The 26,118-nt window shown below is 44.8% G+C and overlaps 1 protein-coding gene across 2 annotated transcripts; it reads left to right on the top strand.

Annotated features, from left to right (window-relative positions):
- The first annotated feature begins 445 nt into the window (after positions 1-445).
- On the top strand, positions 446-26,118 carry QRICH1 (glutamine rich 1). Of its 2 annotated transcripts, XM_071439511.1 has the most exons (11): positions 446-569; positions 1,549-1,609; positions 5,058-5,387; positions 12,684-13,700; positions 15,990-16,167; positions 16,759-16,913; positions 17,677-17,791; positions 19,110-19,218; positions 19,570-19,721; positions 20,437-20,527; positions 21,300-26,118. In XM_071439511.1, exons 3-11 carry the CDS (start codon positions 5,079-5,081, stop codon positions 21,490-21,492), a joined length of 2,319 nt encoding a protein of 772 aa, XP_071295612.1. In that variant the 5' UTR covers positions 446-569; positions 1,549-1,609; positions 5,058-5,078; the 3' UTR covers positions 21,493-26,118. The 2 variants fall into 2 exon arrangements, with proteins under 2 accessions (XP_071295612.1, XP_071295613.1); XM_071439512.1 differs by lacking the exon at positions 1,549-1,609 and having other exon boundaries at positions 450-569.

Genomic DNA, 26,118 nt, shown 5'->3' with positions numbered 1-26,118 from the left:
TGGGGACACTTCGCTCCGCAATGCTGCCCGGGGCAGGGCGCAGCCCCTCCGCTACAAGCTGCGCAGGCCTCGGCGCCCTTCCCGGGGAGCCTGTCTGCCGGGTCCGGCCCCAGACGGGCACGACTCGAAGCCTGGCCCCAGCTGCTGCGTGGGGATGGGGACCGGGCGGCACCCGCATGCCGCGAAGGAGCGGAGCGGCCGCGCGGAGCTTCTCGGCCGGCGTCGCTCCACGGCCGCGCGGTGCTGGTGGCGTCCCGGGTATCCCGACTGCGCGGGCTCCGTCCCTGTCCCTCCGTGTCCCCGCCGCGTTCCGGTGTCCCCGCGGCCGCACGCCCCTCCCGCAGGGCGCCCCCCAGCGGCCGCACCCTCCCCGCGCCCCGCCGCGGCCAGGCCCCTTTAAGGCGCGGGGCGGGCCTAGGAGCTGAGCTCTCGCGGGGCTTGGGAGCCGCGCTCTCGCGAGGCTGGGGCAGCGCCGTGATTGGCTGCAGGGGGTTGAATGTAAGATGGCGCCCAGGGAGCTGTGAGGGGAAAAGACTCGGGGCCGAGGCGGCGGCGGCGACAGGGCCGGGGTGAGGCGGGGCCGGGTCACGCCGCGGCGCAGCCGGGCCGGCGGGCCGGGGTAGTGCGCGGCGGCGGCGGGGCTGGGTGGGGCCCCCCTTCGGGCGCGGGAGGAGGAGGCGGCGGTTCCGGGGGCGGCGCGGGCCCGGCGGGGAGGGGGAGGGGGCGGCCCCGCCTGCCGCGCGCGCGCGCGCTTTCCTGGCCCGCGCGGGCGCGCCCCCCGCTCTTCCCCCCCCGTGAACCGGGCGCGTCCCCGTCGCCCCCCCCGCCCGGGCAGCAAGGCACCGGAAGGCGCGGCCTGTGCGCGGCCCTCGGCGGCCCCGTCCTCGCGGAGCCCCCGACATGGCTCCTGCCGGGGGGGCGGGGGAGGCGGTGTCACGGCGCCGCCTGCGGGCCCGGCCCGGCCGCCCCGCCGACAGACAAAGGCGGCGGGAGCGGCTGGGGCAGTGCCGGGTCCCCGCGGGCGGGGGAAGCCCCACAGGCTCCGCGTCCCCGCTCGGGCAGGACCGAGGCTGAGCTGCAGCCGACGTCTCAGGGCCTAAACACGGAGCTTCGCCTCGTCTCGGCTGGGTGGCCGAGCGGTCCGTAGCGTTCCCGGCTGTCTCTCGAGGCATCACCGGGAACACCTGCGGGGGCAGGGGGTGGGGGGGTTGCCTCTGGATGCGGTCACTGCTGCTGCTGCCTTGTTCTAAGTTCTGTGTGCCAGTAACTCCGGTGTTACCCACCGTGCCGCGCCTGTCGCCGCACGGCGCTCTGTGACAGATGTGCTCGCACAGTCGTTCTCAGTACCACCAGGCTGAGGGATGATACGATGGTTAGAAATTGGGCATCTCGCAATTCCTCAGTAGGAGCTGCTAGCTGCGTGGATGATCATATCTTTGTTTCCTGATTTATTTTTTTTCTTAATGGAATACATATTAAACATAAAATGACTTAATAAAGAAAGAGGAACTGGGGATGGAAAGGGCTTCTTTGTTCTGTCTTCTCCAGAACGTTACAAGTCTAAGAGCTCAGGACAAGAGCAGCAGAAATACATGCAACATGGTGACTGGTGAGTCCAGATTGTCCACATGCTGCAAGTTGTGTGTGTGTTTTCAGTAACCTCAGTCTAAGTTTTATCAACTAACCGTATGTGCTCATAATCTTCAAAGAATTTCTTGAACTTACTTCTTGAAAAAATGCAGTTATGCTGCACAGAGAGGAATTATCTTCCTTTATTGGAGAAACTTATTGCCTGGATGCTCTTTTTTTAATTTTGAAATGCAATATTAAAAACATGCTGCTGAGATCCAGTGAGGGTGGACGTTTGCAGTTTCCAGTGTGTGTCTGTGGGATAAATGAAATGCACAAATTAGTGTGTTTTAATAACTAAAAGTAGTGACTACAGCAGCAAGCTGTATGTGTTGCCCTACAGAAGCCTGTTGAATGCACCCTAGAGCCTTACAGAGGTTTTCTGCCATAAATGCAGGTTGGTTTAGTTTTAATAAGTAAAATTTCTGGGGGTGCAGCATTACATTTCTGAATCTTTCTCTGGACCTGGTACCTCACTGCTGCACAGGGTCTTGGGAAGTGCAGCTTTGGGTGTTTCAGTGCTTCTTGTTAAATAATCTCAAGCAGCCTTAAAACTGATATGAATGAGAGACACTTTTACCTCCAGGGTCTGTAACTGCAGCTGTAGAGAAAACGCAAGGAAGATCTTGCTGATCTTCTGGGGCAGGAACAGATCCTCATGGCATGGTGGGGCTCTGGTCCATGCATGGCACTTGGAATACTGCAGGGGTTCAGCTTAGTGGCTCTTAGTATAGTCACTTCAAGAAAATGTAAATGAATTTTTTTCCATGGTAGAAGAAAGGAAAGAGATTTCTTCTGACAGAAGAAATTATGATAGAGGAAGATTTGCTAGTAGGGGAAGACTGGCTTAGTAGGCTCTTAATTTTGATGCTAACAAGAACTAATTAAAATGGACCAGCTGAGTAGGGTCAAGGATTTGTATTTAAGAAAGCAGTGCTTGCTTTAAGATTTGTATTTAAGAAATCAGTGCTTGCTTGGTGGTCAGAAGAGGCTGGTGATTGGTGGTGGATCTCTGCTGCTTATGCTTCTGGGTGTCTTGTGGCTTTTGGTCTCTTACACAGGAGAATGATGTAGCTTGTGAAAGAAGGGTTGGAGTTTCAAAAGTAGAAGTGAGGGCTAACAGCTCCCATTGGGAACAGTGGCCCTGCTGACCTTCTGACTTTCTCCTTTGCCAAGATTAACAGGAGGTGGATAGCTATCCCCTGAGTTGTTACAAGTACTAAAAACCAATGCAGGAGCAGGAAGGGAGCACCTGGGAGAGGTGAGCCCATCCAATTTAGCAGCAGCTGGCTGCCAAAGAACATCTGTGGCATTCATGTCTGGGATCCCAGCATGGCATCCTTGAGGCTTATTCTTCAAAAGAGTCTTCCCTCTCAAAGCTGTATCTGCTAGTGCACCTCAGGGTGGACATGGAGAATGATGATGCTCTTCTGAAAGCCTCACTGTAGTATTGAAGTCAAATACTTGAAAGCTCCAAGCAGAAGACTGGGACAAGTTAATTGCTCAAAATCTGTTTTCCTCAGAGTATATAATGGAGCATCATGCAGTTAGATGCAAAACACATTTCAGTGTGCCTGCTGTCTGAGTCCTGAGTCCCTATGGATGCAATGACATTGTTGCTCTCCCTTGGTTTCACCCTGGCCATATGGTTACCTGGGAAGGGGTTAGCTATGTGTGCTATAGAGGTATAGAGTACTCTTGGGTAGCTCCTGGAGAAGTGAGTAATCTTACTGGCTTTGTCACCCAGAGTTGGCTTGAAAATGTCAGATTGGTGTCTCAGAAAGAATGTTTGTTCTGTACAGATGTGGGCTCTACAGGAGCTTCTGTATGCTGATATTTGCAGAGCTGTTGGATTTGCTATGTGAACACCATTATTTGGTGTTTTTTCCTAAAGAATGTTGTATATTTTAAGAATATCTTCTACAGAAATCTCATACAGCAACAAATACGTCTTAAAGACTTCAGAAACCATAGATAGAGCACAAGTTACCTCACGTGTGTTCCCGTTACCTTTGATAATATTTTTTTTCTCTTGTGAGCCTGGTCCAATGCACTAGCCATGAACCTCCATGTAAACAAAAACTGTATGTTTGTACTGCTGTCACATAACAGTGAAGAGGGGTTAGTGTTTGCTTCAGCTCTGCCAGGTTTTGGTGATAACTGGCACTGGACTTCCAGTGTACTTGAGTGCCAGTGAAAGCCTAGAGTTAACTCCTGTTTTCACACAGGCTTTTGCAGCCTTAAGGTCAACGATAGCCCTGTCTCAATTCTACTTTGTTAAATCTTGGTGAAAGGATACCTAAAGCTCTGTTTTTGTACCTGTTCTCTTTAGACCTACAATCATAATGTACATAGTGATGTCTGTCTGTGTTTCCTTCTTTATGCAGCTTGATCTAGTAGTGCTGAATCACCTCTTCTAGTCCTGATCTTGTGGTGTTTCACATCTTTTCACAACTGTCTCACTATCTGGTGATGTTATAGCTCAAATGTATTTATGCTCTATCAAGGCCAATTAGTGCCTTAGAAATAACCAGTATACTCACTGCAAAAACAATTTGTGGGTTTAAACAAGAGAAGTCAATAAGAGAAGAATGCTGTCAGAGTATACCCTAGAGCTGTCTGGTGTTCTCAGGTGGAGTTATCTTTGGTGGTGGTGGTTTTTTCTTTGCTTTCACTTCCGCCCTGATCATCTTAACTTCTTTTTCTGTCTTTCTGTTGTCTTCACACATGGCATGTTTCATGTTAACCTCTTCCTATATTAAAAGGACATCGAGAACTGATGCTGCAGTTGCCTTTGTCATTTCCAGAGCTCTGTTTCTCCATGTGTGTAGTTTCCAGTTTGAGGAAATATCTCGATTCCAGCGCTCTCCTTTTGCTTGCTATGCTCAAATCGATGAGGCTGTCCTAGTCCTAATAGCAATGAGCTGAGTGCTACATCTGTTGCTCTTCTGTTGTGCTTCCCATTAGCTGCCTAGAATAGAACTGCACGGCCTGATAGAACACACTGCTCAGTTTCCCACCTCTGCGGCTGCAAAGCAGGGCCGCAGCTATTGATTTCTGAGCCTCTCTCGCTAACAGTGCATGCTGCAAACAAATGGAATGTACGACTGGATTTGTCTGGTACAGGACTTGCCTGGTCTGGGTGAAGTACAGAGCTAGGGGAGTTTACATGGCACTGATCTCTGGGAGGAGGAGGAGTCACACCAAGGTATCATTCAGACTCCCCTGAGCTGCCAAGGGTTAATCTGAGAAATGTGTAATAGCACAAAATGCCTCATAAAACTAAAGCATCTGTCCTGGGCATCTGGCTGTGCATGTTTGCCAGTTTTCATACAGTACTTGGTATGAGAGATTAGTTACTGGAGTTAAGAATATCCTTTCATCAAGGAAGTGCTGTAGTTAAGACTTTTACTTTCTCTTTCCTTAAGGAACCCTGAGGACCTTGCAATATGAATAATTCTCTGGAGAACACCATTTCCTTTGAAGAATACATCCGTGTGAAGGCGCGAACGATCCCCCAGCACAGGATGAAGGAGTTTCTAGACTCCCTTGCTTCCAAGGGGCCAGAAGCTCTCCAGGAGTTTCAACAGACAGCCACCACCACAATGGTGTATCAGCAGGGTGGCAACTGCATTTACACGGACAGCACAGAGGTGGCTGGGTCTTTGCTTGAACTTGCTTGTCCTGTGACAACCAGTATCCAGCAACAAACTCAGCCAGAGCAGCAGATACAGGTTCAGCAACCCCAGCAAGTGCAGGTAAGCATCTGAAATAATCTCTGGATGTATATGTGATTTGCCAACTGATGGAGTAGTGTTCAGAGGTGCTGTCTTAACCTTAAGCTTCAGGCAAGTACTTAAGAGGCAGGGCCAATTAACTTCAAATAGAACAGCAATATTTCCCTTTCATTTAAGGAATTTGGTAGTAAATTTGCTCTCTTGCCTGTGCCTCCCTGGAGCCCTGCTGTAGGAGGAGCCGCATACATAGCAATGGAGTGGTGTCACCTATTGGAGAAACGGTCACAGTTCTGGCATGTACACAACTCCAGAAGCCTTGTGCTCTGAAGCTGCTATAAATACCAGCCCCCTCTGACTGTCTGATTGTTCAGGGTGGCTGTGGGATGGAGCTTGCCTGAAGGAATTTTTTTTTCTTAATAAAATCAATAATCTTTAAATAGTTTTACTTGAACATTCTAAAAGTTGTTCTTGAAACTGACTTTTAAGCAAGGAGGAAATGCAAGAGAGTCAACTTTAGGATATGAGTCAGGGGAAGATACTGGAAAGGAATTCTAAAGGATGCATATGCATCAAGGTAGATTATATGTTTGCACAGTGGAAGGAGTTGTCTGTTTTTGGTTGTTTTTTTTTTAAGTAGATATTACATTAGATATTTTATTCAGTGTTAAGTAAGCAAATCCACTATCAGAGGAAAAAACCAACAATTTTATAACTTAGGAAATTGCTTTTGTCTTCAGATACATTTTGTAATTTGAAGAGTTCATAGGTGGCAGGGCATGTACTAAAGTTTTTCTATTATATGTCTCTAAACAGCTGAACTCTGGCTATAGCTGTAATTCTGATACACTGCACTTGAGATATGAATCTTTCTGGTTTCTGTAGCAGAATGTAAAGCTGCAAGCTCTTTTCTTTTTTTGATTTTTTTACAACAAGTGTGGGTATGGAGTCACAAATGACTGGGGATCAGGTAGTGTGTACTTGCTGCAGTGCAGTAGACTTGTGTCAACAGCTTACTTGTGTGTTTTTATCCTACAGCAAAGACAAAACTCCTTCACTGGTAACTTGTCTCCAATTACTCTCTATTGAATAAATGAATGCTTAACTGGGATTTCTGTAACCTGTTGCCCTACAGTGACTTGTGTTGAAAGGCTTTTGAAGAACAAAAACCTGAGCTCTTTCAGGCATGACTTGGATCTCTGCATGAGGCTATTAAAATGGATCAAGAGTGTCTTTGGTTTTTTACCAGCTAGTATATTTTCTGGAAGAAGTTTTTTTTTGTTGTTTTTTTTTTTCAGCAGAAGAGCTAGGAGGGTTGGCTTTTGAGTGCCTCAGCCTTGAAGATGGGGAAAGCCCCCAGACCAATTGTAAAAGTCAAAAGGAATCTTTTTTATCCCCTCTCACTCTTGCTGCCTCGTTTCAGAACTACCCACTGTTCAGGCTTGACCCTTGCAAGTCTTCTAGTAACAGAGATAGGGAGGGAGGTCATATATCTTGTGCTCCAGAGAAAAATAACCTGACCTTCTTGTAAATAAGCATAGAGTTGCTGCCAGAGACTGGTTTCTGATTTTGGAACTGAGTGACCTGCACCCTGAATATGAAAAGCTTCTCATGAAAATTAAGATTTCAGCAGCTTTCCTGAAGAATGCTCTCTACACTCTTCTCCTTGTTTTTGATGTGCCTCCGCTTTTAGATACCTGCTTTCCCATCTGTACAGATCATCATTACTATTTGTATTGCCTACCCTGCTGCTCACTTTAGGTGACACATTTGGTACTAGATGTGGCTGCAGCTTTTGTGTATCAGCAGTGCAGCTGAACTCAGGTGTATTTGAGCAGCTAGGTCAGAATTATCTTAGTTTTTCTGCAAGAATAGGGTGGAGAAGAATATCTTTACCTCTTTGCAGGAGTGTTTTTTGCATTTTTCAGGATTTCTTATTGAGACGTAATTTATGTTAAACTCATTATTTAGTGTTCACTCATCTCTGCACTGTCACTGTGGCAGCAGTGGCAGAGCTCATCTTCTGGATAAAGCTGGATTTTGCTGTGACTCTGGGCAGTGACAGTGTTCCACCATAGCAGTGCACCTGCTCCAGCTGGCTGCCTGTGCTGAAGTACTGCTTGTGTTTTATTATGATGAATTTTGGTCATCTGCCGAAGCCTCTTAGCTTTTGATTAAACTTGTCATCCTGGTGCTTGGATTGGTAATCTGTTTAGTTCTTGCTAATCCAATTGTAAGTCAGTGGAAGACCCTTTGAGGGACTATGCTTATGTCTGGCACTGTGACAGTGCTGCTGGGGGTGACTAACACTTTGACCAGTCAGATGGCCTCACAGTTGAAAGTGCTGCTTGTGATCTTACAATCATGGAGATAGTGCTCAGGTTTCATCGTGGATTTTACTTGCTGTGAACCACTAAAGACAGTGTGTCACTGCTTGCTGCTTTTATTTATTCTAGAAAAATAAATTTGCTCTTTGGAGAAGTTGTTGCCTTAAGGTGTTCTTGCCTAAAAGGCTCAAAAAAGTCTTAGCAAATGTTTATTTTAGAGGATGAGTGGATGCAACTGTTGGGTTATGTACACTGGTCATTGCTACAGTTTAAGTGTCCTGGAGCTCCTTCCACACCCAGTATCACAGGGGTGCTATAAATGACCTTGAGAAGGAGTTTAGTATGTCAAGTTGTCATACCTTGTTGTGGATCAGGGAGTGGCAGGGAAGGTTCGTGTTTTGCTTCAGTCAAGGAAGTGTTTTATCAGCTCTGCTTTTGGTGAGATTGTTGTTCGTTGGTCCTGTGCATAGAGGCCATGGAATTGATGACGCCAGTGAGGTGTTTAGTGCTGCTTGCTTCCCAAAGATGGTGCTTTTGCAGAGGTCAGTGTACCTCTTGTGCCTGTTACCCAAGAAGCTTTAACTGAAAGAATATCAGAGGACAGAAAGTATCTTTGCTTATGGTGTGTGTGAAGAAAATCCTCGGTTTCAGCTTTTTATGAACAGTCTGATGTCTAGGTGGCAAGATTTTCTTGGGGAGGGCTGCTGCATGTGAGCAAGATCACAGAACTGTATAGGGAATGGTTGAATGCCTGTGTAAAATATCTTTCAATTAATACTTGTGCCTTTCTAATTGTTCAATTCCTTATGTGTTTACTGTTCACTCTATTCTGTGACTTCAGGCCTTTATAGGAGGCTGGACATTATTAATAACACAAGGCAAGGAAAGATGCCCTTAAATAGCTTAGAAAAAAGTCTCATCTCTGTCTCTGCACAGAATGCATCTTTGCTTCTGATGGCTGTACCTTCCTCTTGGCTCTCTACTGGTTCTGAAGTTTAGCTTGAAGGTAGAGTTCCTCTTTGCTTACGTTTGAAAAACATGCCAGAATGATTTTAGTGTAGCAGCAGGTATTAATTAGCATTTGCTAGGGCTGAGAGGGACAATTCAAAGAGTGGTTATAGTCAAGAGTGGTGTTTTAGAGGTAGCATCTACTTGTATATGGAAGTACTCTTCTGTTGGAGAGGTAAGCTGTTTTTCCTTGGTTCATGTGTTTTAACTGTCTTAGACCTAAATCCCTCCCCAGTGTACAGCTTGACAGCATAGTCTTGATATTGTAACTGTTTAAACACACCCAAGGCCTAATTTAGCTGATGGAATTCTCTCTCTGATGTTGATGAATGAGCAGAGGAAAAGCCTGGAGTGAGAGTCAGTCTGGCAGTTGTTCTGAAAAGCTGACTCGCACCCTTCCCATAGACCTTGTTTACTTAGATAGAGAGGACTTCCTGTAAAGTAGTTAAATAACAAGTTCTGATACTTCCTGCTACTTCACTGATCAGTCTTTTCACTTACTCTTCACTTACACTTTTCATATCTGTTCTGTACTTGCTTGTACACTTTCTGGTGTAGCTTTTGAAGGAACTCTTTGTTACAGTGTTAGTTTTTAGTGCTGGACTTGCTTTAGCTTAGGACTGTTTAGTGCTGGACTTGCTTTAGCTTAGGGCTATTGTGTTTAGAGAACTGTATTTTAAGTCTTCTGTCCTTAAATTTGGCTTAAAAACCCTGAGGTTACTCTTCTCATGCTCTCACTAACTTTTTCCCAAGTATTTGACTTTGTGTGGGAAGTTTGAGATGCACCCACATTACTTCTGGGGGCATTTGGAGCATACTTCCTGCAGCAAGTTGGCCACCTGCCGAAGCCTTCTTACCTCTTGTAGGTTTGGAGCCTGTCATTTGGGGTTTCCTCCAGATGAAACTAAGCTGTAAGATGCAGTCTTGTGTTTTGGTGATGTCAAACTTGGCTGGTGGGCAAGACTGGAGCTAAATTTGAAACAGTCTTCTGGAAGGCATAGTGTGGACATGTTGGTACATCTCCAGTCTTGCTCTGAAGATCTACTCTTGGTGTGAACTACTGCTTGCTGGTTTAAAAACTGCTTCAGAAACCAAGATCTCTTTGTGAAAAGGTGCATTGAAGAGCCTGTCTGGTGCTCTATGAAAAGCTACATATAAAAAATCCACTCATGAAAGAGTTGCTCTGTGTGCTCGTTCAGAGATAGGTTTTAGGAAATGTTAGAATCCAGCCAGTCTGCAGATGAAAGAATTAACAAGCAAAGAAAATCTCAGTTGTTTCAGAACTGCTGTTCTGAAACAACGGAGTGTGATTCCTTTTTGGGCAGAGAATCCACACAGGGCAGACATGTTATGGCTCCTACTTGAAAGTTTGTCTATCAACCATTAGGAAAAAAAGTTTTGGCAACCAAGCTTCAGATGTTCTCATGGTCCTAGGGTTACATATTTACTCTTTGCATTTGCTCAGTTCAGGACAGAATATGTTTTTGGGCTTGATGTGACAGAAGATTTCCTTTAAGGGAATTTAGTTCTGCTCTCCTGTTACGATACAGGGTTGATTTCTGACGCTTTTGGTTTTCTAGGCAGTACTTGGTCCAGCTTCCAGCTACTTCATGGTGAAAAGGCATTTCTCTGTGTCATGGTAGCCTGCTGGGAGGTGATTCTTTCATGCTGTTGGATCCAGACTTTTGGCAATAAATAGTATTTCAGTACTGGTAACTTGGCATGTTCCTTTCTTGCACCAGTAACCCAGGAATTGCCAGCATAACATGTTTTACTTTAATTTTCAGCATAAAATGAAGATTTTAAGTCCCCTGTTGGTCTTGGCCTGTAAATTTAAAACATTCCCCTTTGTACAGAGTCTTTTATAAAGTCTGCTGCTGCTGAGTGTAATTCTTTGTCATTTTTTTCCTCAGATAGCAAGTTAGACAATAAGGTCAATATAAGAAGCCTCTGGTCTCAGACCAGGATAAGGCCTGTAATCATAGCAGATAAAGCAAATGTGTCTTGTGTGAGACCAAAAATAGCAGTGCGATAAAACATGTAATTTGTTCAATCTTTGGCTTTTGCCTTGCAGGTAATCTTCTGAACAAGGATTTAAATTAATAGTAAAGACCATATTAGTGATTTTTAAAGTGCAATATTTTGGAGAATTCTTGCCTTAGGGGTGTGATTACAACTGTCTTTCTTAAACTGAGCCCTTACCTGGTATCCGTGTTTGGGCCTGTTTGCTGGAGGCAGTAGTCATGCTCCAGGGCAGAACAATATCAAATAGAACTGAGGAAACATCCCATAGGTGAGTTCATCTTTTTCAATTGCCTGCCTGATCAAATCACTCATTGATGAAGCTTTTTAAACTGTAATGCTGACATAAGGTCACATGCTTCTTGTTACCTTGCAGGAAATTATTATAGACGCACCACGTCATCTGGATTACAGTATACTGCACAGAGTTCCCAGAAGGAACTATACCCTGTTCTTCCTGGAAATAAATTAATTCTTAACAGGATGTGACTTATAAATGGCCTGCCAGTGGGGCATTTTGCTACCCCAGTTTTTTTCCTTAGCAACTCTTAATTGGCTGTAAATGGGTCCTTAACATTTTTCAAGACTTCTTAGCAGTGATGCTGGGAAGTGAGATTTTGTGCACAGCAGGCCTGCATGGTAGTTCTTTTTGGTATTGTCAGACTAGTGTGCTGTCTCTGTGCAAATGCTGCATTAGTCTGCCTGGATCCAGGAAGTGAGGTAGAAAAAGGTGAGAGAACTGTGAGTAGGAAGACATTTAGTCTTGCAACTAAATAAGTCCGTGTTGGCTTCAGAAAGAGGTGTTGAGTAATTAATTGCCTCCCTTAAGATGAAGTGTTAATGAAGCCTAGAGAAACAGATGGTCATGAGTACCTGGGATATGCTTCTAGGACAAGGCAAATGTAACAAGTTGTCTCTATAAATGTGAGGAAAAGTGAAGTGTCTGGACAAGGGATGTGAAGCTGTTGGGGCCTGAAATTTGTGCTGGAGGCTACCTTTGACTGCTGGCTTTCAGTGTGCTGCTGGACTGCTGGGTATTTTGGCAGACCTTGGACAAATGAGCATTAAAATGAGAGGGTGTGATTTTTTTTCCTCGAAAATAAAGGAACTGGTTGGGAATCAAGTCAACAGATTTGTCTGTGTTATTCAGCATTGTCTAAGTGCGTGAGCTAGAAAATAAAACTGAGTAGTTTGGACAATAAATGGTATTAAATGGAATAAGTAAATAATGAAAAAAAAAGGTTGGTTTTAGTTATTATTGCCAAAGAAGTTCTTCTAGAGTTTACAAAACATGCTGCAGCATAGGCCATTAATGCATGACAAAGATTGAGGTTGAATTTGCCACATTCTGTGTTGGCACCCACTTGAGTAGTGTTACTATTAATGATGGGTTTCAGAGTAATATTCCTGTGCTTTATGAGGAAAGAGCCAAGTGCTGGTTTCGACTTACCCATATTTCTTATTGCCTGTCACCAGCAAGTGATCCTGTGGCCATCTTGGGACGGGGGTGGGCAGCGGTAGAACAATCTTTAGAGCATGGTAAGAATGAGGCAAGCTCCTGTGAGCGTAATGTGAATGACCTTTAAGTCTTGGTATTGCAAGACCTGTGCTAAAGTAACATTTTAGCAATGCAAACTGTTTTGAAGACTCTTGGATTCCAAGGATGGAATCTGTTGGCTTGAGCCCATAGAGCTTTGAGGGTGGAGATGTAGCTCACATGCTGTTCTCTCTGTGCTGGGAGTCATGTGCAGTGCTGAGCAAACACATCTACTGTATCACTGTTATCAACCAGGCACTTCTAGAATAACTCTGCTTCATTTTCCTGAAATCTTTACTAATGGATTAATACATGGAATCAAAAGGGAGCATAAAAGACCTGGAGCATAGCTCTTGAGTGACAGACCATCTCTGCTGAATCACTGATGTTTGCTGATCTCTAACCGGTGGCTTGGTGTCGTTGCAGGTTCAGGTCCAGGTCCAGCAGTCACCGCAGCAGGTCTCCGCCCAGCAGCTTTCTCCACAGCTCTCTGTCCATCAGGCTTCAGAGCAGCCAATACAGGTCCAGGTGCAGATCCAGGGCCAGGCACAGCAGCAGGCATCCCAGACAATACAGAGTCAGTCTCTTCAGAGCCCCAGCCCATCACAGCTGCAGGCAGCTCAGATCCAAGTGCAGCATGTGCAGACTGCCCAACAGATCCAGGCTGCAGAGCTACAGGAGGAACACATACAACACCAGCAGATCCAGGCCCAGCTTGTGGCAGGACAGGCCATTACTGGTGGCCAGCAGATCCAGATCCAGACAGTTGGGGCCCTGTCACCCCCACCTTCTCAACAAGGCTCCCCACGAGAGGGAGAGAGGCGGATCAGCTCTGCCAGTGTCCTGCAGCCAGTGAAGAAACGTAAAGTGGATATGCCTATTACTGTATCGTATGCTATTTCAGGGCAGCCAGTTGCCACAGTGCTGGCCATTCCTCAGGGCCAGCAGCAAAGTTATGTCTCTTTAAGGCCAGACTTGTTAACAGTGGACAGTGCCCACCTGTACAGTGCCACTGGGACCATTACTAGCCCCACTGGAGAGACGTGGACCATCCCTGTTTACTCTGCTCAACCACGTGGCGACCTTCAGCAGCAAAACATAACCCACATTGCCATCCCTCAGGAGGCCTACAATGCCGTCCACGTCAGTGGCTCCCCCACAACTCTGGCTACAGTGAAGCTGGAAGATGACAAGGATAAGATGGTGGGAAGTACTTCAGTAGTGAAGAACTCTCATGAGGAAGTGGTGCAGACTCTTGCTAATTCGATCTTTCCAGCGCAGTTTATGAATGGCAACATCCACATTCCAGTGGCAGTGCAGGCTGTGGCAGGGACATACCAGAATACAGCACAGACAGTGCACATATGGGACCCACAGCAGCAACAGCAGCAGCCCACACCACAAGAGCAGGGGCAGCAGCAGCAGCTACAAGTCACTTGCTCAGTAAGTTAAAACTGCCTCTTGGTCTCAGTTGGTGATTAACAACTTACAAATGTTTTGGAGAGGGAGCATGCCAACAGACAGCTGGTGTCTGGGAAGCAGAGATGCATCTGTCCCAGAAGCCTGAATGTGACACAGGGCACTTGACTCCTGATGGGTATAAGACTTTCATGTGATAATGTTAGTACATAGTTATAAGATTCAAAACATTCTAAAAGAAAAGTACAGTCTTGATCTTAGTGTTAAAAATTAATAGATGCATACTGATTGCCAGACTCTTCATAGCAGGTATTCTGAGATCTGCAGTATTTTCCTGAGCTGTTCCAGGGGTTGCAGTGGACAGGCAGGGATAATTGCAGCCAAATAAAGTGTGCTAATATGTACTAGTCATGATCAGTTACTTTGTGTTATGTTGGATGTGGGAGTCCACAGCAGATCTGGTGCCCGGGTAAAGTATTGAAATCTGACTAGTTGTGAGCAAACTTCCGGGATCAAATGTACTTTAGAGTACATAAGGTATTTAAAATAAAACACCCTAAATATATATACAATTCCAGGAGGAATGTACTCTCTCTCTATGGGGGGCAATAAAGCTACTAGAGGTGAACATCATGCTTTTGGGGGTTAACCCTCTCAAAACTGTGAAACTGAGAAAGAATTTGCCTGCCTGCCCTGTGCTGTCCTCTGGCATTGTGCTTCTAGGGGATCACAGCAAGTTGCAGCAATTTTGCTCTATTTGTGAAAAATACAGGTTTGTAAGGAGCATGTGCCAGTTCAGCAGATTTACATCAGCCTATGTCCAGCCTTCACACTGAACAAAGGTGTCTGTGAGGTTTGGGCACAAGACTGTCCCTTGGATTGGGCAGATAGAGGGAGTTGGCTCTGGAAAGCTTTCAGCTCTCTGGAGAGTAATGTGGCAGCACTCTGGAGGAGAGCAGAGGCTCAGTCCTGGCTCCTACAAAGACAAGGTGTCAGTTCACCCTTGGACTTGTGAAGGCAGAGAGAGGCTTTGCTTCGCAACTTAGTCGCCATCTGCCTTGATTAAAGCTGGGCCTTTTCCGTCAGTCTCTCTGCTCCCTGCAGCAGCTGCAGGGGCTGAGAAGCAAAAAGCTAGTAAGAGCTGATGCAGAGAATAAAAAGCCAGCCAGAGGGAGTTGGAAGGCTCCAGTCTGAGACTCTTGCAGACTTTGCCTCTTAAGCTGTTGGTTTTTTATACTAAGTAAGGTACAGGTATTTAAAGTCTCTGTGCTGTTTTCCTATGCCATGGTCTCTAGTACTGTCAGAACAACTTCCACTAATATTGACAACACTTAGCAGTATCAAAGGAAAAGCTGCTTTTTGGAGTAGGTCTTAGGAAGGAAATAGCAAAACTGTTTTGATATAAGAATTGTTATTTCTGTAACATTCAGGGTACCAGTGAGAGTTTGACTAAGGTCTGTAAAGCTGTTAATTGAGGTAGCTATGAGACTGTGGCATAGAATTGAAAACCTGTAGTGATTAATGCAGCTGAAGGGCTTGCTGCAGGTTTTAGATTCGTGCTATTGGTTGTCTGACAAATAAGTTTCAGTTTGAGATTGAAATTCTTGATGACCTAAGGTCCCACTGCAAAGTAAATTTCCACATAGTCTGGAGATGCCTTAGGTCTGTAATAAGTCATGCAGTCACTCTTCACACAATAGTAGCTAGTCCCCATCAGTAGTATTTGGTATTTTGAGAACATTGCATTGAAATTGAATTGATGTTTTGATGCTGTGTTCTAGTCTTACTGCTTTATACCTTTTACAAAAGAATTAATCTTACTTATCGCTTATGCTAAGAACAGAATGTATTTATTCTGTGTGTCTGTTATGTACTGCTTAAAGAAGAGAGTCCGGATAGGGAGGGTTGCCAGTGGTGTATGGCATGTGATTGTACCCAGGACCTTCCTTAGGGCAGTCTAGGTGTGGAGCAACAGTGGTGAAAAAGCTGTTGCCACCTTCCTGTTCAGGGGCTGGTGGTCTCAGTGGGCTGCTCTTGTAGTGAGATGGATTTCAGTGGCGATTCAGAGTGACAAGTGAGCTGAAAATATAGATCTGTCCATTCAAACTGAAAGAGTTTTTGGAGTGTCGAATATTCTTTCATGAGCAGTAATTCAGGTCGAACAGCAAAAGTTGCATTCCTTGGATTAATTTCTTGTTGGGAGTGTTGCAGAAGGTTGGTATCCTGGGGCTACAGGTATTGTGGGATTCTTGGTTTTTGTCCAGCTGTTGCATGTTGAAGTGTGTGTATAAACTGAAGGGTTTTCTTTCATAGGCTCAAACTGTTCAGGTTGCTGAAGTTGAACCACAGCCGCAGCCACAGACTTCACCTGAACTTCTACTTCCAAATTCTCTGAAGCCAGAAGAAGGTCTTGAAGTGTGGAAAAGCTGGGCACAGACCAAGAATGCAGAGCTGGAAAAAGAAGCCCAAAATAGACTAGCACCTATTGGAAGTAAGTGCTGTTGACAATATGGCCTTTGTTTCCTTTCAAGTAGGATTAGGAGTGACTAAAATGTTATGTGTGTACTGCTCTGGAAAACCCTTTTGTTTAATCAGTGATTGTTCCTAAATTTAAATTTTAATTTACTCTGCAGTACTAATTATTGTGTATTCCCAGTGCCACAGGACATGTATTAGCTCTGTGCTGAGCCCCCTTCAGCACCTGGGCTGATAGCAATAGAAAAGGGCACTGCATGGCTGTGGTGATGGACAAACTGTCCGTCCAAGCTGGTAGAACATTCATGGAGTTGCTGTTTTCCTGTTGCTGCAGGGCAGCATTTCACTGGGGACATGGTGAAAGAAGGCAATAGCCATGCATTTGGTAGGGCAGAAGATCTTCCTATCAAACTCCTGCCTGTTTTATCTTTTATTATTTCTGACAGCATAAGATATGGATTTATTTCAGCTTGCGTTACTATACTGGGAGAACAAGGTAATGCTGGGCCTGCCAGATAGAATGGCGATGTGGGAAATCTTTCCTGAAATGTTAAGAAATAATATGGCTTTATCACTTAAATAATATAGCTTTGTCTTGTTTTTTCAGGGCGTCAGCTGCTGAGGTTCCAGGAAGATCTCATCTCTTCAGCTGTGGCTGAGCTGAATTATGGTCTGTGCTTAATGACACGAGAAGCTCGGAATGGTGATGGTGAACCCTATGATCCAGATGTGCTCTACTATATCTTCCTGTGTATTCAGAAGGTAGGATGGGACAGCTGTATGTGCTGCAGAACTGTCCCTGTTGTCAGCATGTGTAGGGGGACTCCTGGTTATAAAAATAGAGACTATGACCTCTATTAAGCTTACCAAAAATTTTATAAGAAAAAATATTTTTGCTTAAAAAACCTTGAAAATATGAGATGACTTGTCTGTCCTTAGTGCAAGCAATGCTTTAGTCTATTAGTTAAGTTTGTGAATAACTGAGTTCAGTATCACGGTGAAAATAATAAATCAATTTAGCTTTTTCTAATGGGGAGGAGAAGGGTTGGATGATGTTTAAAGAAGTTGTCAATGTCAAGACATAAATTTAGTTAAAGCTTTAACAGGCAAGAACTTAGCTTTATGTGCTATGGGAAGTGTGAGCTTTCTGGAAGAACTATAGGAACAGAGCTATACTTGGACAGGGAAATTGAGCATCCTTGTTGTTAACCTGAAAAAGTAGCATCCACTAGTCTTGTGAAATAACTAGAAGTGAACACACCTGAAATAAAAGGTGAAATCCAATCAGCTTTACTTTGTAAGATAGTTTTTCCTTTTTCTGTCCTGGCATTGCCATGGTAGTAATGGAGATTGCCTACCCTGTATTCGCCTTGGTGCAAGAGTATTCACTCTTTAAGTAAACTGTATTAGCCTTCAGTGCTGTGCTGTAAAATGCTCACCTGAGGATGTGGGCCCTTAGGATGAGGTCTGCTCTGAGGAACACTCTTGCTCCCACTGTACTGGGTTGTGTTGTGATCTCTTACAGTATCTCTTTGAAAATGGCCGAGTTGATGACATCTTCTCAGATCTCTACTACATTCGGTTCACTGAATGGCTGCATGAAGTTCTTAAGGACATACAGCCCCGTGTTTCACCTCTTGGTAAGGGCCATTGTTTAAGAACTTTAAAACTTTCCAGAGCTTGGAATGTTTAAACTGAACTTACAGTATAGTCTGAATAGAAATCTTTTTTAAGTATGTAACATCCCTAGGCTAGCTAATGCTGATCAGGGAGAAAAATGTGATGTTTGCAGTGAATGCTGGGGTTACTGCATTGTGAGGCTCTAACCCTGACTGTTATTGAGCATTATTTGTCACTTGTCACCAATCAGAAGGCACATTGTGGGGACTTTGTAGTGTCATAAGATTGACTTACTTGGCAGGCAGCTGATCCTTGATTTGAGTCAGGTTTCCTCATATGAAGTGGTAATACATCCTGCCTCTAATATGTATTCTTTCTTTGGGAGATAATACAGCACTGTCCTAGTGCCATGTAGCCAGATGGATACTGTCTGCAGAACCAATTGAGAGTGAAAGGAAAAAACAATGAGTGAGTAAAGCTTCCAGTGCTGCAGTCAGTTGCAGCTCAACCTTACCTTTAGGAGATCATGGCAACAGGGATAGGGGAGGCAATTCTAGAGAACTGAGATACAGGCAATACAGAGAACTGTATGAGAACTAGATAAAAATTGCATTTTCAGAGCATGGAAACCTGGTTTCTCATTGCTTCATTTCCTTTGATATGTTTGGACACGAGTGCAGAAATTAATTCTTATGTTCAGTAAAGTAGCTGATGTTACAGGCTAGGTGGCTAAGTGGCACCATGAGTTTTGGAATCTTTTTGTTTTCAGTCTGGCTGTTCGATCAGTGCTTTGACATTCCACAAGCCCTGGAGTTCATACTGCTGTCTTTCTGTTTATCTGTGTATTTGGAGTGTAGTATTTTTCTTCTACACAAAGGGAAAAAAATATCTGAGAATCAAAGGATTACTCATTTGTCCAAATACATCACTTGGCACTGTGTGCTCACTGAAGCTGTGCACAGGGCCAAGAACTGATTTGTTACACTGGCCTGCCTGCTTTCACATATTATTGGATTAAGAGCATCTGCATTGGAGTCAAGCCAACAATTAAAAGCTTTTAAGTGCATATTCTTTTCTCTGTGGGCTGGGATGTATAAGCATGTTGCACAAGCAGACTCTCCACAGCTAGAGGTTGATGGATATGTACAAGTGTTTCCTAACTGTACCTGCTATTTAAAAAGTTATTTGCAGAGCACTGAATCTTGACATTAGTGAGAATTTCCTCTTTCTCCTTCTGTTAAGATTTATATGCTCTCCAGTACTTAGAGACTGTAAAATGCTGCCTGTACTCATGTTGTGTCTGTCCCCTGGCATGATGCTGACTTGTGATTATTGCAGGTTACATCCTCTCCAGTCATGTAACAGAAGAGATGCTGTGGGAGTGTAAGCAGCTTGGAGCTCACTCCCCTTCCACCTTGCTCACTACACTGATGTTTTTTAATACAAAGTAAGTACTGAGGTCTTACAGAATTCTGGGGAATAAAAGAACTTCAGAGACCTTAACAGGATTGGTTTGAAACTGCTGCACTGCGTAGGGCAAAATCACAAGTTTCAAATGGTTGCACACAGAGCCCACTTGTAGCTTCATCAGACAAAGATGCAGCATAAAAAGGAAGTGAGCTAGCAGAGGGCAGACTGAACCTGGGGCTTTTGTATGCTTTGCTGCTGGAAGAGTCCTTAGCCCAGTGGTTGGTTTGAGCTTCAGCCTGCTCATGATGACTAAAGATAACTACCTTGCTGTTGTGACTATGTCCCTTGCTTGCCTCTGAATGTCCTGTGTTCTGTTCTTGCTGCTCAGATACTTCCTGTTGAAAACAGTAGACCAGCACATGAAGCTGGCCTTCTCCAAGGTGCTGAGGCAGACCAAGAAGAACCCTTCTAATCCCAAGGATAAAAGCACGAGTATCCGCTATATGAAGGCTCCAGGCATGCACCAGACAGGACAGAAAGGTAGTGTCTAGGAGGTTTCTTTGGTAATATTTTACTTACTTGGGCTTGAAGAAGTGGATGAACCTGGAGATGTTTGCAGGTAGGGAATCCAAGGCTCTGCCAGTTACCTGGAGCCTGGCAGTATGTGTTTTCCATACATCCTCTCCAAGAGAGGATAGTACCTTCTAATCATAACCCTGGAGACATACCTTACCTGAGGCATGTGGGACTCATCAAGAACTAAGGATATTTTTTTTTGTTACTTTTGTTGGTTTTCTTTTTTTTTTTTTTTTTTTTTTTTATGGGCAAAGAGACTATTGGGTGTAAGTGCTTATGAAGAGATGGAGAAAATTCTTTGGGAGGGCTTCTCTTACCTTGATTCATGTGAACTCATAAGAATTCCTATGTAAGTACAATCTATCCTCTTAAAAGCACAGGATGCAACTGAGGCTTTGCAGTCTCAGTAGTGATATTTCCCTCATTTTGTGCACTGCTTGAGGAGAAATGGAAAGAAGGATATGGATGGGTTGTGATCTTCTATAGCTTTAAGATTTAGCAAGCTCTGCATAATGCTTTAAGCATTTATAGCCAGGTGCCTCTGCCCTGGAACAGCCATATGTCTCTTGCTAGCTCTTGTACAGTGACAAGGTGCTGCAGTGTTGAGGCTCTAAGGTACTGCTCGGTGTGCTGTGCTTACACAGAGTGTCTGACAGATTTCTGGGGGGCTGGTTTGTAGTTACAGATGACATGTATGCAGAGCAGACCGAGAATCCAGAGAACCCCCTGAGGTGTCCCATAAAGCTGTATGACTTCTACCTCTTCAAATGGTGAGAGCTCTCGTCGTGTGTATGGTGCTTGTTTTCTGTGACTGGGGAGCTGCACCCTGTGCCTGGCTGAGTTTTCAGTGCTGTGTGATAGCACTGGCACAATTTCTATATTGTCATAAATTTACTTAAATAGAGAGGGGTGCTGATGCGAGAGAGTGGGATTAACTCTTATGGCATGGAAATAGAATTTTTGGGGTATTTAAGAGACAAATCCTGATTTGTGAACTGGCTGCTCTTAATCTTGGACGTTTGCTGTGTTGACATGAACTTGTTCTTCTGCTTGTGAGTTGCAAGTCATCTGGAAGCATCCACTACTGAAGGTAGGATTAGGGTCCTATTCAAACTAGCTTCTGAACAAAAAGAAGGACTTGCTGTGGAGATTGGAGGGTGCCTTAAAGGACTAATCTCTAAATTATGATGATTCTGAAATTTAATATAATGATTCATCTGCACAGATGGATCTGCAGGTAGTCTGAATGTGAAAATGCCCCATCCTTTCTTCACTCTGCAGGACCCCTAAAGTCATGTGTGTGTTATGCTTACCAGTGTGAAATAAAAACTACTTTGTTGTAGTCCTCACCATGGCTTTTTAACCTTGCCACGTCCTAAAACTTTGGAATGAATGTTGCCCCTAGATGTATCTCTGTACCTTCGTGTGTCATCAGCCAGATGTTCACTGTCAGGATTTGTGAAGCCTGGGGTGAGGACAGTGGCGGTATCTCTGTTCCAGGACATTTTGTTAGTCTGGTTATTTCTGATCTTCCTCACACAGCCCCCAGAGTGTGAAAGGCCGGAATGACACATTTTACTTGACCCCGGAGCCAGTGGTGGCCCCCAACAGCCCGATCTGGTATTCCATCCAGCCGATCAGCAGAGAGCAGATGGAGCAGATGCTCACCCGGATCCTGGTCATACGAGAGATTCAGGAAGCTCTTGCCGTGGCTAATGCCAGCACCATGCACTAAGGCATCCTTCGTGGCTCAGATGGGGTGGGGCAGGGTGATGGGGGAGGGACAAGCAAAGAGAAATTGTACAGACTTTTACACTAAAGGAGATGCCTAAGTTTTTGGTTTTTTATTGGTGTAGTTATGAAGCCCTTTTAGGCTTCTTCTCTTTAAAAGAATCTAAAGGAAAACCTACCCATTGTGTATCCTACCCAACACACCAAACTGTTGGAACCATTGGAGGCTGCATATCCCCTGCAAGCTGGGAGCTGTGGAAAGCTGCTGGTTGACTCTGGGTTTTTTTTTTATGATGTAGAAAACATGAACTACAGGATTGGCCTGGTTGGCTGGGGCCTCTGTCTCCTTGGAGCACGTGCAGCCTAGAGGGCACAGAATGATGGATGGACCTGCTCAGCCAGTGGAGGAGAGGCAGGCATCTTCTTTTCTTGTGCTTGGACGTTAATTTGCTGTTATCTTGGAAGAAAGAGGAGAGAGTGAACTGCAATTATGATTTATACAAAAAAACAAACCAACAATTTCTATTCAGACCTTTAAGTGACATTTTTAGATGTTAAAAGTACAAACTTTACCACACTCTTCTTTTTTGGCCTAACATTGAGGCCTTAAAGCTTGAGGCTTCTGTGCCTGATGGAATTCTTGTAACATACACTTGTGTATCATATAAAGATACCACCCTGTTTCTCTTATGTATTCTTACTCTAGTTGTTTATTAAGAATGACGAGCACGTCTTTTCAACATGCCATTGAACAATGTGTCTTTATTTGGGGAAGAGTGAGCTGTGAGGGTGGGGGGGGTCATTATACAAAGATCAGTATGCAAACTGGTTGTTTTCATCCCTGTTCATGCTTTCCAGCTCAACTCTGCTGGATTTCTTTCACCCCTACAACTTAGGAAGGTAGAAGGGCATACACTTCTGTTGAAGGACCTGAATGTCTGCTTGCTGATGGAAGCTCAGTTCCAGGCTAGGAACGTGGGATCTGTGAGACCAGATCAGACTGTCCTAATATTCTGTGGCTTTAGCCCTAGGCAAATCCCCCTCTTTCCACCTTTTCAAATGCATCACAACAACGGCATGATGGAGGGGTAGTGGAGGGAAAAAGGCCTTCCAGGAGCAGCATATGGCTTACTCCTGCTGTTTAACAGCCTTTTCACAGTTTTTAACACAGCTGTGTAGCTTTTGGCATCATTCATGATCATAATCCCCAGCCCTGTAGCCTTGCCTTGCTGCATCTTAAATGGTTGCTGTATTTTATATCATTAACAAGTAGTCTGCTCTTTTGAAGCCAGCAGGTAGCCAACTGTGCTTGAAATGGGAGATCACTTGCCAGGCTTGTTACTTGTGCCACCAGCTTCTTGGATGCAGAGAAATGACTCTGCTTCTTGAAATTGTCTTCCCTGCTTCTCCACCTCACGTCCCTTCCCTGTTCCAAAATACACAGATAAATACTTAGATATATATTACAGTAAAATAACTTAAACTTGTGTACAGGCAAGCAACTTTCCTGAAGCCTCTGTTGTCCAGCACCTATCTGTACTGAGAAGGAAGGTCTGCCCTCTCTGTTGGTTGTGCAAGAGTGTAAATTGATGAGAGTAGCCAATGTTTCCTGTCTTTGTGCTTGTGAGCAGTGTTGAGGTGTGCAGCTTAGAGAGACTTCCCAAGCCCCTGATGCTTCACATTGATGTTGGTGTTCCTGAGGAGGCAGGTGTGCTTGAGTTAGTGTCAGTATGAGCAGTTTGTTTCCTCTACAGGACTCTGTGCTCAAGTAGGTGTGTGCAGAGAGGTGAAGTAGCAATGCACTGTTGTTTTGTTTTAGACTCTTAGCTCAGTGTCTGCCCTCAGAACTAGGCCAGAGGAAAACAGCCTGGGATCACTGCCCAGATCCCAGTGGGTCAGCTGGGAAGATGGTGCTTAGGGTGGGTGTAGTGCTGGCAGCAAGTACTGAGATCTCAGTTTCTCTGCTGGGAGCCAGCAGTTGCCCCATTGTAGGGTGGCTCTTGGGATCACCAGTACTTCAGCTGTCAGAAACCTCTAATCCTTTCACCATATCGTAGTGACTGGCATGTCCATCTTTGGCCCTGTTTTAAGTCTTTGGAGACATGGTTCACAGAGCGGCTTTCCCTTTCTTTTGAGCAGTTTGTCCCATCATCAGAGCAGAGTTGGAAATCCTGCTGCCTTGGCTGTCTCCATCAAAATACAGCAGATATTAAACAATCTGCCCAATACACACTGTACCGGTTGCTTTACTGGGCAGCCTTGAGAGTCACCTCTTAACACTACACATGGACAGGAACTTCAGCTGAGCTTTCTGGGGAAACAAAATTCCATGTTACCTTAAAATTCTAGATTGTGCACTTTCCTTACTACTCTTAACTGCAAGATGATCTCAAGTGTTTGTAGGGGGAAGAGTTCTCCTTGGAGGATACTGGTTAAGAACAAGGAAACTAGGCACATGGTGAGCTATGGAGATCTCCTGATGATTGATGGACTGGAGTGTTTCCATTTCTTTCTCATTGTCCACATGTACATAGGAGAGGATCTGCTGATGCAGAAGTGGACTGCTGCACTGTTCTGTACTGTCTCATCAGAATGTCCACTGTGTTCACTTCATTCCCTATTTTTAGAGACAATCGATATACTGTGACTTAAGGATTATTTTCCTGGATCTGGCTTCTAGTCTGTCTCTCTGGAGCTAGTTTAAAAGGTACAGTATTTCTAGAATATAAATACTATGTTCTTTGATAGTGAAGAACATGATCTGCTCCCTTGTAGGGGCTCGTAGGAAGATGTGCACAGAGTAGCACAGAAGAGTGCTGTGGCTTAGGGTTGCTATCCACATTCTGGGAAAAGTTCCCAGTCAAACATGTAAAATAGCTTTTTAACACTTTCCTATAACCAGCTTGACTGCTGCTTAAAGGGCATTTCCCCTTGGCTCTGAGAGTGCCAAACTGCTTGTACTGCTCTTGTATGTGTGTATATATTGACAGGAACTCTCCGTGCCCTATGCCTTGTACGAGACAGGCTCAAAATGCATCCATCTCTAAATAAATAGAGCTGAGAAGTCAAGCTAGAGACCCTGTGTTGTTGATTTTGAACTGTGCCCATCTTGTCACTTTGGTATGAAAGGAACCATAGAAAGCAGAGACTGACTGTTGTAAAGCACCTCACATTCTGACATGAGACTTATGTATTGTCCAAGCTCTTGACATTTAACAGTGTTGCTTTCTTTAGGAAACTTGTAGCCTCTTACACGTGTCCACAGCACCATTAGATTTTCATTTGCTTTCAAGAGGTCAAGCATTTCCTCTTTAGGTGGTAATGGCTGAAGTAGCGGAGAGCAGACTAGGGAGTGGTTCTTCACTCCTGTCTAAAGCAGTGTATAAAGGGAATGGTCTAAGAACTTCATTGGGCTCTCACCTGTTGGCTGCCTCTCCCCTAGAGGTCTAGACTTCAGACGGGTCACAAGATCTGAAGTAGTTCCTGAACTGTTCTGCCTTGGACAATACAAAAAGACTTAATCTGATTTCTAAATAAGAATCCTCTTCTGCACTGTTGCTGCTAGGGCAGAAATTAAGCCAGTCTTGTTCTCAGCTGCATCAGGGCTACTGTCTGCCTTGGCATACATAGAAGGGATGAGGCTTCAAATATTCCTATGCTGTGATAAGAGCAGATCCAGAAATGGTAGAAAAGAGCCCCCTGAGTGTAGAGGGGGTGGAGGATTGCTGGTACTGTAGTTGCTCATCCTCTTGCTGGACTGAGTGCTGCTGGACACTGAATGGCTGTGCAGCTGTCCAGCCATACCACATTCTTACCCAAGTTTAATACTGACTGACTTGGAATTAGTGCTTGGACTCCTAAATCACTATTAAAGTGGGATATCAACTGTCTTCCACCCTATATGGGGCTTTTCTCCCCATCTTATTGCTGGAGCTGCTCCTCTAAAACATTACAGGGAATGCACCTTATCCTGATGATTCAGCCTCTTCTGTTTCGTTGGTGCCAATGCTTAGGAAAGAGCCCTTCTTGCTTATACCTCTTCCTACCTTAAGGAACATCTCAATTCTTCCAGAAGTCTTGCTGCCATGCTTCCCCCAAATCTCTGAAGCGATTGCTGTGTCCCTACTTGTCGGTTTCCTTTGCTGCGTGGCTGAAGCTCTGCTCTGACACTGCAGTCACGTTCCCTGTAACCTTGTGCATGGCAGACACGTTTGCCTGCTTCTCCTTTGGCGTTGGAGCTCATCAGAACGGGAAGGCAGATTAAACCCACTTACAGCAGCAATAAACCATGTCTAGAGCTCGAGGGAACTGCAGGAGAGAATGAGGTGGAGGGGATGTCTCAAAAAGGCAGGGTCCAGTTGCAGCCCAAAACCTCGCTTGATAATGAGTGTGCAGCCTATATGCAAAATACATCTTGTCTGTCCCTCCTGTGTTGACCCAGGTCTAAACAGCACATGTGATTGGCATCCTGCAAAGTGACCTTCAGAACTCTCCAGTAGCTTTGCCCCGTGAGTAACTCACACTACAAATCATTTTAAAGAGATGCACTCAACTATTTTTTTAATTTAATTTTACTCTTATATTCTCTGCTCTTTGTAATCTGCTTGGAAATAAAATGTTTTTCCCTGCA

The sequence above is a fragment of the Agelaius tricolor genome, unplaced genomic scaffold, assembly GCF_023055355.1.
Source record: "Agelaius tricolor isolate 1412-34295 unplaced genomic scaffold, bAgeTri1.0.p SCAF_14, whole genome shotgun sequence".
NCBI classification, from domain to species: Eukaryota; Metazoa; Chordata; class Aves; order Passeriformes; family Icteridae; genus Agelaius; species Agelaius tricolor.
The sequence above is the reverse complement of the archived record's forward strand: the minus strand, read 5'-3'. Positions and strand labels throughout refer to the sequence as shown.